This window comes from Chelon labrosus (genome assembly GCF_963514085.1).
Source record: "Chelon labrosus genome assembly, chromosome: 22".
Lineage (NCBI taxonomy): Eukaryota > Metazoa > Chordata > Actinopteri > Mugiliformes > Mugilidae > Chelon > Chelon labrosus.
Genome location: NC_140355.1, coordinates 5962824 through 5976099, shown reverse-complemented (window position 1 = coordinate 5976099; position 13276 = coordinate 5962824). Strand labels below are relative to the sequence as shown.

The window sequence follows — 13276 nt, the reverse complement described above, 5'->3', positions numbered from 1 at the left end:
AGTGGGACAGTTGAGTAATTCATTTTTATGCTGATCTGTATGAGTACCCAATTTTCTCTCTGTTGTCACGCTAGTATATTCTAGTTCAACCAGAATAATGAAAAATTGAAAGGCAAATCTTTCGTCTCCCCTCCACAAGTGATGAAAATTTCATAGGACAGTATGCAAGCCTGGCATTTCTCTAAGTTGCTGGGATGATAGAGCATGGCGGTGGAGTGCGTCTGGCTATAAACCCTTTGATTTGACTGGAATGAACACACAGTTTGTGGCAGAGATTTAAAAAAACATCCGCTCAAATGGGCTAAAACTTGAACTTTATTCTCTTACCGCTCTGTCTGAAGTGGAGGTTTTTGTCCAGGCTTCCTCCTGCTCATTTGTTCCACATTTTCAACTGGCAGAATGGAAGAAGGGAAAGTAGCTTTTAGAGTTCAGCTAGATGGATAATCTTATACATGGAGGTGATTCTCTCACAGGTCGCAGCGGGCTCCTCCATTGTGGCCTGATAACACCCCAGATGCTGCTCTGGGGCTTGAACAGTAAGTACAGTAATGTGATCCCTGTGAATTGTTTCAGGAAAGTGTAAGCTCCTCTCCCCTGTCATCTCCACAGACAGAGGCAAAGAAACCAGGTCAGTGTAAACATGGCTAAGATAGCCATGCAACATTCATGAGGCTCGTCATGTTTAATGAGAACCCTGGGACTTCTATCCTTGTGAGAAGGGGTGGCTCGACCGCAGCGCACACTGAAGCCCCCTTTTGTTTTTCTTTATTTTTGCAGGGCCTACCCTTTGGAATGAATTAGCTAAATCTGTTTATGTTTTTTTTTTTGTGTGTGAAGAAGCGCAGCTCGCGAAAAACGGTCGCACTGAGCTGCGCCGTCCACGCCTCCCACGGAGATCTAATGTTGAAATATTCATAAGATGCCTGTTGTCTTTCTCCCCCTGACAAAAAAAAAAAAGACGACTTTCAGTTTTCAAAACAGTGTAGGCTTTGTGTCTGGTTTAAATTGTTCATATTTCATATGCGTATCTGTGATGCTCTGCTGTCAGTGTGAGTTTCATACCGTAGAGGGGGAAATGTGGAGGAGAGGACAGAATAGATTTTGGCCTGCGTATTTTAAAAGGAGAATGGGAGTGGAGAGATGTTTTCTCCTTCATCTTGAACTAATCTTCTCCTGAGAGCTGCAGTTGATGTCAGGATCCTCTGAGCTTTCAGCTTCGATCTGTGGGATTTGGAGTTGGAAGTTGGGGAGAAGTTGCTGACTGTTTTTGTCGGAGTGTGAGTTCACACAGGGATACATGGAATTTAAGGATGTTTACTTGATTCAAAATTATGCACCAAAAAGCGTGTGCACAAAGTCTTTGTTTACGCATACATATCAAGGGTATGTACTCCTGGGATGACGGTAAATTGATCGTCAGAGATTGACAGTGCTGTTTGGGATTTTTTCCCCCCTTGCCCAGATGGAGTTACATTTGAGGGAGTTAGTAAGACTGCATGTACGCGTAGCATTAGCATTCCACCACTACTCCCCGTGAGTCAAAGAATTAGACTTATGAATTTAATTCATCAAGACAGTTGAAGAGGAACAGTCCATGTGTTTGTGCTGGTGCTTAAGTTGCTAAAAAAATATCTTCTTTGCTAAATAGGACAAATGCATAGATTAGCACTCACAGATCACACTCTGGCCACTTAAATTTAAGTTTATACAGTCCATATACTGCATGTTTGGACCTAACATTTTTTGTTACTTTAGCTGCTTACCAAAACGTATTAACGTTATATGTATTTAATTGATATAGACTGAAAGTGCAGCTTTAAATGAAGGGTATTCGGAAAGAAATCCACTGCTTTTTCAAGAGAGCAAAGATAATTGGCTCAAAAGCAGTTTTTTTCTGTGTGGTTGCAAGTCATAGACAGTCATCCAATTTGGATGTGAAATAGAATCAAACTAAAACAACAAGCATTTGAACAGTGTCCAGTTACCATTACATCAAGCATGCTTTCACTGCAAAGTTATATGCTCTGTGGGATGTTCACTACCAAGGTGATAATCCTCGCTTCTCTCCAAGTGAAGAGAGGAATTTTAAAAGCATATACATAATTTGTCAAAGCTGTAATTTTTTTATTTTTTTTTTTTCCTCCATTTTCTTTTTATGCTCATCTCTCTGTTCAGTAGGTCTAATAAAGTCGAATCAGTACATTATCGTAGCTTTCTCCTTGGTTCACCTGGGCCTTTTATTTCCCAGAGGTACTCGTCGCTGTTCCTGCACTAAATGGACACTGTGACATCTATTAGCCAACCCACCACTAAGAACAGATTATTTTTCATTCATTCATTCATTCATTCATTCATTCATCTTCTGTAACCGCTTGTCCTGTAAAGGGTCGCGGGGGGTGCTGGAGCCTATCCCAGCTGTCGTCAGGTGAGAGGCAGGGTACACCCTGGACAGGTCTCCAGTCTATCGCAGGGCTAACACAGAGAGACAGACAACCATTCACACTCACATGCACACCTATGGCCAATTCAGAATCACCAATGAACCAACGAGCATGTCTTTGGATGGTGGGAGGAAGCCGGAGTGCCCGGAGAGAAAGCTTATTTTTCTATTTTAATAAACTCAAAATTGTTTACCTTTAATAACAGCAATTTATAAGTCAAATTAAGTAAGTATGAATTGGCATTGTGTTCATATTGTAGTTTGCACATTTCACAAAGACCTTCCTGGTCTGGTAATAAAGTCCCCCTTGAGCTCCTAAGCACTTCTTCTATAGTAAAGTGTCAGTATAGCCTCTCGAGGGCCTCTTGAGCTCCACTAACTGTCTGAGAGGCTGATTTGTGTTTCGGCTAAAAGGTCCCCAAAGAGAGAAAGTCTGCTCAGCGAAAGTTGTTTTTCCACCGGCAGCTCTCCACAGGTATTTCCTCCGCAAGCTGGGACAGGATCACAGTTTGTTTTGTCTTCCTGCTTGCTTTTCTTTAGAAGATATTATTCACAGTGTAGTACTCATGTTAGTTTCATTGTGTCAGTTTGAATGCGCAGTGATAGGTAGCTCATCCTGACACCGGGCTCTCAGCCAAAAGATACACTCAGACCAAAACAAAAACCTGACACCTATTCATTTCACATAATGAATGAATTTCTGACTTCTTTTTTTTGTTGTCTTAATTTTTCTGCAGCCCAATGACCCAGTGACAAATATCTGTCAAGCAGCTGATAAACAACTCTTTACGCTGGTGGAGTGGGCCAAGAGGATTCCACACTTCTCTGAACTGCCACTGGACGACCAGGTCATCCTTCTACGAGCAGGTCTGTCTGCTGGTCCATTAAAAAAACTTTTACGTTTAAAATAGAAAAATAAAATGTTTTATTATTAGTGATAAACCAACTGCTATTCAGAACAGTAAGACACAAATTGCCATATAATATATAAAAGACAGAAAGAAACCCTGGAAACAGACACTAGTGCCAGCTCTATCTGCAGAAAGTGAAAAAATGTGAGCCAATCAGAATGCGTATAGACTAATATGGCCATACCCATGAATAACTCTCTTGTTCATGTGACAGAAACATTAGACAGACCAACAATCACTATATATATATATATATATATATATTTATGTATGTGGAAAAGCAAGTAACCGCTCAGGATCTCAGAAGTAGCAACGTAAAACAGAGTGAATCATCTGTCCCTTCTGCTACATTCACTAACGTCACATGCACGAAGGTCTCTCCCAACACATTGCCCTTGTTGCCTGCCTGTCTCTCCAAATTACTCCATTATATTTTAAATTCTCCTCCAGGGGGAAAAAAATGCTATTACACACCCATCCCTTACACCCTAGAAAAAGAAAAATCCTCCCATCGTTCCTTATCCTCTGCACGTACAATGATGGAGAGACTTCAGCAAAGCAGAGGGTGACATTATTCTGCAAAGCTTCGTCTGTTCTCGGCTCTCAGGTTTTCTATAAATAACCACTTTAGTTCTGCTGTATCACAGATAAAAGCATGCTCATACCCAACTCAACTCTGGGGAGAAGAGGCGAGTGTTGCCAGGCAGAACAGTTAAAGGAGCCTTGTCACTCAAATGGCAGCGTCTTGTGTCTCTGTGTCAAGCCCCTGCTTTGGCACATCAAGTCTGTTGTCTTTATTGTGATGGCAGGCGCAGTTCATCCCTTTTACACGCTTGTCTCTTTAGAAAGCACAATTCAGATGTCTTAGTAATAACGCGATGCCTGTGCTTGCGAAAGCTGCAAGCTTTTATGGTGCGACTTAATTGATTCATTGGAACTCCCCCTTTGTTGTCAGTTTCATTTTGCTTGAATGCTGTGTGAACTTTTGTACTGGGGTTTGCTTGTTCTTTTTTCTTCTTCTTCTTCACACTTTTCCTTGATCCCTCTCCTTCTTTCTTCCCTTAGGTTGGAATGAACTCCTCATTGCATCATTTTCGCACCGTTCGATAGCGGTTAAAGATGGGATTCTGTTGGCGACAGGGCTTCACGTCCACCGCAACAGCGCCCATAGTGCCGGGGTGGGAGCCATCTTTGACAGGTCAGTATTACCATATACTGAACTTTCTTGCACCTACCTAGCAGCGTTTAAACTCATGTAAGCATCAGCAGCGGTTGTGTTCAAAGTGGAGTCAAAGCAACTTGTAACTGATGCTATAAATTTTAATCATTGATTAATATTTTTCAGTCCGTAACAAAGCATTCATAGCAGCAAACTGTGATTTACCAGCTTGTGATAATTGGAACGCATTAGAAGAGCGTCAATAAACTGATCGCCTTTTCAGTTAGCTAAAAAGTTACTTTAAAAAAAACTATGTCAGAATGTGACACCTACATTTCCTTTAATATAATATTAAACATTAGACTGGAAATCAAAAGAGTGTGTCGAGGAGAGCAATGCAGCACAGGAACTATCGATTGCCTCCGGTTTATTACATATGCTCTCTTAGTGCACTGCTCAGAAAATGTCAGCAACAAAAAAATCCATGCACAGTTGAGTCACAGTGAGGTTGAGAGCGTGCAGGAACCGTGACGGTGACTGTTACTGACAATGACAGGCTGAAATCTGACATGAGTCTGTGGCGTGTGTTCTGCAGAAACCTGAGCTCATGAGTTAACGCAGTTTGGAAAGTTGAAAAAGTCTAATTGTTAAAAGTGTTTTTACTGTAAAATATAGAGTAACTTGCACTATAAGTCACCTGAACCGCATTAGACCCAACTAGACAATAAGTGTATTTATTCTTGATGGTATTTTGGAGTTTGTTATATCGTGGAAAACAATTAAAATATGTTGATGACTTATCCAGCGTATACGTTCGCCTCCAATAATAATTTAAAAAAAAAAATCTAGAATCTTCATGTCCATCCTTCCCTCTGTGTCTGTACAGTGTCCGTCTCGGCTATTGGAGCTGACCAATCAGAACAAAGTGGGTGCGGCCTCCTTAGCCTGTTGTTCTTAAAACTTTAAAGATTCCAGAAAATACCTAAATGTAATAAATGTTAGAAATAATCTTGATCCGCATCATTTTGCAAAACTAAAATTTAAATTCTTTTTCTGTGCTCACATAAGGACAAAACAGCAACAGGCTACAATACATTTTCAACTGAAGCCAGCATTATGAAACAATAAACTTATGCCCACTATGCCTGAACTGACATCAGCTTTTTCCATGCTCCACTTAACGTGGTGATGCTTCAATTAATCGCATGCATTTGTTTCACCAGGTAGTTTTTCAGTGTATTATGACATCCAACAATGAATGCTTTAGTAAAGGTGCAGCTGGCCATTTTTGTCACTCGTAGTGTGAACGTGAGATGCTACAGGTGCGGTTATCAGACCCATACAATAAGCAGCCTTTTGAACATCTGTGTCTTCTTCCCTCATTTCTTGTGCCTCTGCTCCTCTGATCATCAGCCTCCCTGCTCAGTCATCAGCGTTCACAGCCACAGGACATATTCCATCTCTGCATTAATCACGGCAAGCATTAAGATACAGACAACTGATAATGTTTCTTTATCTACTCTCTCTCTCTCTTCCCCATACAAATGAAGAGACTGATTAACTTAAACACTTGAGTCCTTTCTTTTTCTTTTTTTTCTTTCTTTTTTTTTTGCCCTGTTGTTTCTCCTCGGAGCAAATTGAATTAGAATGAGCTAAGAGCCACAATTGACTTTACTATGCGAGTGTGAGGGGCAGAAGGAAACAGAGTGAGAGGGAAAATAAAGAGCGCCGTGGAGAGGGTGTGACCGAGTCAAAGAGGGGTGAGGAGTTCGAGCGACTCCACGCACAGACACTCCCACCAGTGATGTCACACACAGACAGTGGGAGTGCTGGTGTTAGATTACAGCGTGTGTTTACTCTGTGGCTTTCTTTTTATGAAAAACCATGTACTAAATATAATGACTTTGGAGGGTTGTAAACTTTTCCACTCATCTAACGGTGCTCATGTGGGCTCACAGTATCCTTATGTGCATTTTAAATAGACAGGAGCTGGATGGTGGTTGAAAACACATTCTTAATGTACCACGCTGCATCGGGATAATTCACATGAAGAGTAAAGTGTTCCAATTAGACTTAAACGGTTTTCCGTGATCTTAACTTTTCTGGCACTTGTTTGTTTGTCTCATGAATAAAAATAGTCTTAATGGAGAAGAATTAAACTTGAACTAGTGCTTTCAACTAGGCGTCATTTTTAATGAGCCATGGCTCTGGCCTTTTTTCTTGTTGTCTCTTTCGTGCAGAGTGCTCACAGAGCTGGTGTCAAAGATGAGGGACATGCAGATGGATAAGACAGAACTGGGGTGCCTTCGAGCCATCGTCCTTTTCAACCCAGGTAACTATTGATGCACATTTGATGTGGGAGTTAAATGCAGCCGAACATTGCTTCAAAGAAAGAAATGCACTGCCTCCACTACTATCAGAATGCGGTGCAGGGACTCGTGTGGAGGTTATCAACCTAAATGTTAAACATCCACCACAGACTGCTGACGTACTGCATCCCTGCTGTGTGAATCTTCCTACAGCGCAAACCTGTAGCACTGAGCAACTTTGCTTTTTAACCACCGACAGTTGAAATTGAATTAATGTAGGATCTTACATTTTGGCTGTACCTTAGTTTGGAACAGATATATAGATTAGGATATATACCGGCTAAATCTGAAATTATTTATGGTGTCAACATATCAAGCCTGTTTATTGGTTTTGCTACTCAAATCTTAGCTTCATCATTTGCTTAGCATTTAGGTTTAGCATTCGTATCTCAGCTTGAACTCACCGACTTAAGAACTTTTGTGTTTGAACCTGAACATGAACCTCTCTTTAGTTGTATAACTGCAGTAGCTGCAGCGTTGAAAGAGTACAGAACACAATCTGATTTATGACATTTCTGAAACCAATGTATTTTCATTTATTTTCTTTGCTTTAATGTGTTCTCCTGCAAAGACTGGCCATAAAAAAAGGCCAAGAAAGAGAGCTTTCTTTAACACATGTCACTCGTGCTCTTCCAAATTTAAACCTTATCCATCTCAGTATGCTTAAACAGCCCATGAATATGAGCCAGGTTTTTAATGACTCAGTGTGGGAGCCTCTCTCCGTCCCTCTGGGGCCACCGTGGGTCTGCTCACCCCAGACACACTGATCCTCTGTGCTCTACATTTTGTTCGGGCCACATCCAGACCCACTGGCCCCGGTTCGCTTTTCCTCTTGATTCCTTGTTAATTAGGGGTTTGCAAGACCGGTCTGACTGAGAGAGCACAGAGTGGGGGTGTAGAGGAGAGGACAGCGAGGCTAAAAAGGCCCTCAGTCCTTTCTTTCCCACAGTGCGTGATATAGACCAGCCATTAGCAACAAATGTTCATTCATTGTTGATCAATTGTGGGATGCTTTGTTCATCAGAAATGTTAATCAGCGACGTGTTTTTGTTGTTAATCAAAGATGCATCTTCCAGTGAGGCTTAAATTAGCGCAGCTTGGAAATGACAGTCTTTAATTGGACTAACCCAGAATGTGGTGACACATGTCCACACTGAGCCTGCGGGGTGAAAGCTCAGCTTGTACGCAAATAAGGCTCTGCTCTCCATCGGGAACAGAAGCGACTGTGAGCTGCCTTTGAGCAAGGCGCGGTCGATTTTGAAAGTTTTGGCACTTAGACAGTTGAAATTGTGAGAGAATGAAGAAGAATTTATAAAAAATAAGAGCAGCATCTCCTCATCTCGGCAGCGTTTTAGTTATTGTTCTTCTCTCCACAGACTCCAAAGGTCTGTCCAACCCAGGTGAAGTAGAAGCTCTGAGAGAGAAAGTCTATGCGTCTTTAGAGGCCTACTGCAAACAGAAGTATCCCGAGCAGCCTGGCAGGTAATCACGAACACAGAGGCATTAATGTCTGTATCATCAGTGTGCTTTCCACCGACACAGAAATCAAGACTGTTTGTATTGAATCTCCCAAGTATTATTAAAATTTATAAGCCACGCAACCTCTCATGACTCTCAAGTGGGAGAAACTGCTTTATAGTATATCCACACAAAGAATCAGTATCAATAGCTTTGAGTTCACGCTGCTATTAGTTTTGGCTTATTGCTTGAACAGATGGATATATTTTCATTACATGGTACGAGCCTTTAGATACCTAAAACGTTTTTTTTATTATTGTTTAATGCATCTCTAAAATGTATTCCTAGTGAAAGCTGTGAGATCGTTGCTCTCTCGCTTGCGTTTCACTCTTGTCTTGTGTTGCGGCAGGTTCGCCAAGCTGTTGCTGCGGTTACCGGCACTGCGCTCCATCGGCCTCAAGTGTCTGGAGCACTTGTTCTTCTTCAAGCTCATCGGCGACACGCCCATCGACACGTTCCTCATGGAGATGCTGGAGGCCCCGCATCAAATGACATAATAGCAGCGAGGGTTGAGCTCCCCTCCCTCGACCCCCTCGCCTCTCGAACCCTCCTCACCCACGTCGCTCGGAATCCCTGGGAAGGGAGCTTTTTACAAAAAAAATAAATAAATAAATAAATAAATCCCATCCACAGAAAGAGACAGATCACATGACCGCTTTGGATGGAGAACATCTCCCTTCCTCCCCCCTGTCCCTTCAGCCCCCCAACTCCTTGTGATGTGTTTTGAAAACAATGAATTCATCATGTCTATGGGTCTGTTTTATACCTTGTAAAAATATATAAATAAGAAATATATATATGAAAATCAAACGACAACACGAGTGACTGAAACGAGGACGGACAGGAGACAAACACATTGAGCCATCGTTTTGATCTTTTCCTACACGTTGAAAAGTAAAAGCAGAGGTGATCAGGTTTTAACACCCACAGTTTTGCGTGCAGGTATATTCACAAAAAAACCAACAGCGATGATGATGTCACATTTGGACACTCAGCGTTGTGATCGGGACAATCGTGGACTCTCGGGAGCCTCGGGCTGTTTAAGACTCAGACCTGAGCCCTCTCTGTCTTTCAGGACTGAACTTACTTACTTCGGGGAGGGGGAAAAAATCCATCTGCTTAAAGGAACTGGTCCGTTCCTGCCTGACTCGACTGAACACGTCAGGTCTTGCACTAGTTGTTTTTTTGTTTTTTTTTTCAAGTGTGAGCTTTTTCCGGAGGTAGAGGTGGGGTAAGAAGATTGAAAGTGCTCATAAACCTCAGGTCTCTGCCCAATTCCAACAAATACAACCATGTCTTACTCTGTTAGCACTGTGCAGCACTGGGGAGGATGTCGTAGTCGTCCACTAATCAGCCCTCCAGTTCAAGTATTGATTATCGATTAAGGGTTGGAAGAGCTTCTTATGTACAACCTCTGCAGCTCTGTCTGCACACAGGAGCAAACAAGCCGGATGTTGTAAATTAGCCACAAATTAGCTTTACGCGACTTGAGCATCGCTGGATGCTCTGCGAGGCCACCAGCAGGGGAGGGAACAATTTTTTTTTTTTTTTTGTGAAACCAATCCAAACGTTCGGCCTTTCTTCGCAACCTTACGGGTGATCACGACAAACCTGGGAAGCGAGCGCACAGCCTGGTCTGCGGGGAAATAAGATTAGGTTTTGCCGGCCTCTCAGCTCCTTTGCCGTCCCTTCTCCATCCTCCCCACTTCTCATTTCATGTGAATTTCAGCACACCATTTACACCTCCACACTCAGAAAACCCCTCTGCTCGACACGGAGGGTGTTAGCTTTTCAAAGCACCTCATAATCTAGCTGTACAGTTAGTTACAACCGTATACAGTGTTGACATTATTTACAGTTTTCATTTTAATAACAATGCACAATTACCTCCATCCCTCAGACCTTCAGTTCTCGACAGTCACAAACATGGACTTAAACCTGATACAGTATGCGAGAAACAATGTTTGTTGTTGCAGCGGAGCCATTCTTTTATTTGTTTTGTTTTGTTTGTTACTTGGCACTTAACCTCATGACAGCGGAGTCGTCGGGTTCCTAAACGGAGAGCTGACGTTGACGTAGCCCACCTTTGAGGTGGAATTTGGCCCCGGCCCAATCAGGAACGTCCCAGTGGTTTTCCTCCTCAGAGGGACACACACTCACTCTCCCTGCACTTCTCTGGACAACCAAGTGTCATCCAAGTTGAACTGAAATGTTAAATATCTCCATGTCATGTATAAATACGCTTCATGCCCATATTCTGCTTTCTTTTCTCCTTTTCTCTAAATGCTGCAGCTGCTGCAAAACTATGCATCGAGTGCATTTCCAAAGACTGTTCACGGGCAGGTGTTGGTGGGGGCGTGGGCCCACTGTGATATTTTTCTTGGAAGGGAGTGAACATTATTTGGGGTGTTTCCTCCGTTATTCAGATATTTGATTCAGTCATTCTGAAATGGTTTAATTCACCTTTGACTGAAACAAACAGCTCTTAGGTCTGATCTGAAAGTGTCTTATGGAACAGGGAACAGTCACGGCTCAGTACAACGTAAGAAATGGACTAAAAGAACTGAATTTATTGTTTTCTCCTCACATATGCATCTCCACCTCTCCTTAGACCAGGGAAACGAAAAAATCAAAGCAAACCTCTGCACTGTGTTTCAGTATTTTTTATTCTATAAACTTTGATTTTGAATGCGGCGTGAGAGAGTGTATGGAGTCTTGAGAGTGCCACCTAAACTATATCAATGTAACTATTTCAGTTCACATTTAAGCATGAAAAACTACTACTTTTGAATGCTGAAATAACCATTTCAAGTGAAAATTGAACAACCTTTATCTCAACTTTATCTTTTAGTTTTCCATGTCCTCATTTCATAGTCTGCTGCTCTGACAAATCACAGGATCTATTCCATGATTGCTTTAATTTCAAGCATAACTTTATAAGTAAATGAAAAACTAAACCTATTAGTAGCAACACAAGCTTAGCTAGTGACAATCTTATAGCAGCTTTTTACAGTTTGCGACCACATAGTTAGATTTTTAAGCATTTCTCTTGTGGCACCATCAAGACTCCATAGAATGCTGTCTTTTTCCAAAACAACTAGAATATAACATCTATATGTCAAGTTTTCATTACAGTTTGGGGCTAGTTTCATAAAGAGGCATCCACGTCGGGGTGGGGGAGGGTGGTAGGGGAGTGAGGGAGGTTGTAAATGTTATTCCATCTCCGTGAGGCTGATCCCCGGACGCCCGGTGATGTCCTTTCTCTTATGATGCCGGTTCATATGCCAGCTCTGAAATGTCAGCTGCAACACACCTCTAGCAGGACTTACACGGTTTACTTTGGGTCAGAGAGAATTTTTTGGGGGGGAACAGAAAGCGAGGAGGGATGTAGTGGCGATTTAAGAGCTGCGAGCTCCCTCTAGTGGTAGAGACGCAGCGCTGCAACATTACTTGAAGTATTTAATCAGAGAAATGAGATGGCACTTTGTGGCAGCGTGTTTATGATTGGGTCTTGACGAAACCTCAGCGCCTCAGAAAAGTAGCAATAACTTTAAAATGAACTATTGGCTTGACTCAACCTTCAGTGAGGTGGCCTGTATTATTACAACCAATCCAGGTGACAGTATTGACTGCCAGCTCTAGCTCAGTTTACAGTATTTATATTTTAAGGGGATATAAAAGAACCCCACTTGTTTTGTGAGTAAAATGTTCATAGATTTTCAAGAGGAGCGTCACCTCTCCGTTTTTCTGAGAGACCGGGATATGACTTCTTTTCTTAGGGGCTGATTTTAATCGGGAAAAGCATATACTTAGCGATCGAGTGCTTGTTTTTCCAGTGCATGACATGAATTTTCAAATGAATATCCTCCTGTCCTCGTTGGTTTCCTCCTCTGTAGTGTACTTGTGGTCGGTGAGCGCAGGTATAATAAGCCATAATGTGGATGACATGCGAGCTCAGTCCCCTGCAGGAAACAAGACAGGCAAAGGATCTTTTTTGACGAGATAAAAGAATCGATCATCTGCATAGAATGATTACCTACACGGATGCTTTATAACATAAAGCTATATTTTGTTAATATGTATATGTGTATATATTTATAAATATATATCAGCAGATCTGTTCCTTGAGTATTTCCAGCATTGAACGAAGGAGACAAGTCTTTCAGACCAAACTGTTCCAGAACCAGGTGTTCTTCAAATCAGTCTTTGTTTTTTTTTTTTGTTTTTTTTTTAAATCGGGAGTTTTCGTTTTGACCTCTATAAAAATGAATCCTGATCAACCAGCAGAATCGCAGCAGCTCTACGCTCAAAAGAACCAGCTCTTCATCAGTTTAAGGGACTTCAAAATGGTTAAGACTTTAAAACCCTCCAAAATGTGTGTTGCTTAGCAATTGTATGTTCATAAAAAAAAAAAAAAATGTAATCAGGAAAAGCTGAGCTTGTGACACAATCACTGCTTTCTTTGTTGCATAGATGGTAAAATGCTCTAGTTGAAAAAAAAAAAAAAAAAACGTGGAAAAAGATCTATTTTTGTACAAAGGTAATTTTATCCCTTGCTTATGTACTCTGTTCTTTCCCTTCTCTTCTATGGGATGTTATGTACGTTGTGGAAAAGCTTAATGGACGAGGCCAGAGATACAGATTGAAAGTGTGAGGTGAGAGGAACAGTCGGCTTTGGCACTTTTTTGTAACTGCGTCGCCTTTACTTTGCCATCTTTGGGCCCGTCGCCGCGAGACGGGAGCGTCTACTTTCATTATATTTTTTGTCGATTTTTAAAAGGAGATGGAATTTTGTCATCTGTTCTTTGTGGGTTGTTCTCTGATGTTCTATCTTTCATGGACAGAAAAAAAAAGTTATTAAAAAAAAAATACTTAAAAA

At 41.6% G+C, this 13276-nt stretch overlaps 1 protein-coding gene across 2 annotated transcripts in view; it reads left to right on the top strand.

Annotated features, from left to right (window-relative positions):
• Positions 1-13233, top strand: part of rxraa (retinoid X receptor, alpha a) — a 97747-nt gene extending 84514 nt beyond the window's left edge. For both annotated transcript variants that reach the window (XM_084571739.1, XM_084571738.1), the window contains exons 8-12: positions 3178-3307; positions 4417-4549; positions 6751-6842; positions 8256-8361; positions 8747-13233. In XM_084571739.1, the coding sequence (XP_084427865.1) occupies positions 3178-3307; positions 4417-4549; positions 6751-6842; positions 8256-8361; positions 8747-8894 (609 nt within the window). In that variant the 3' untranslated portion in view covers positions 8895-13233. The remainder of the gene's footprint in view (positions 1-3177; positions 3308-4416; positions 4550-6750; positions 6843-8255; positions 8362-8746) is intronic.
• Positions 13234-13276: the final 43 nt, after the last annotated feature.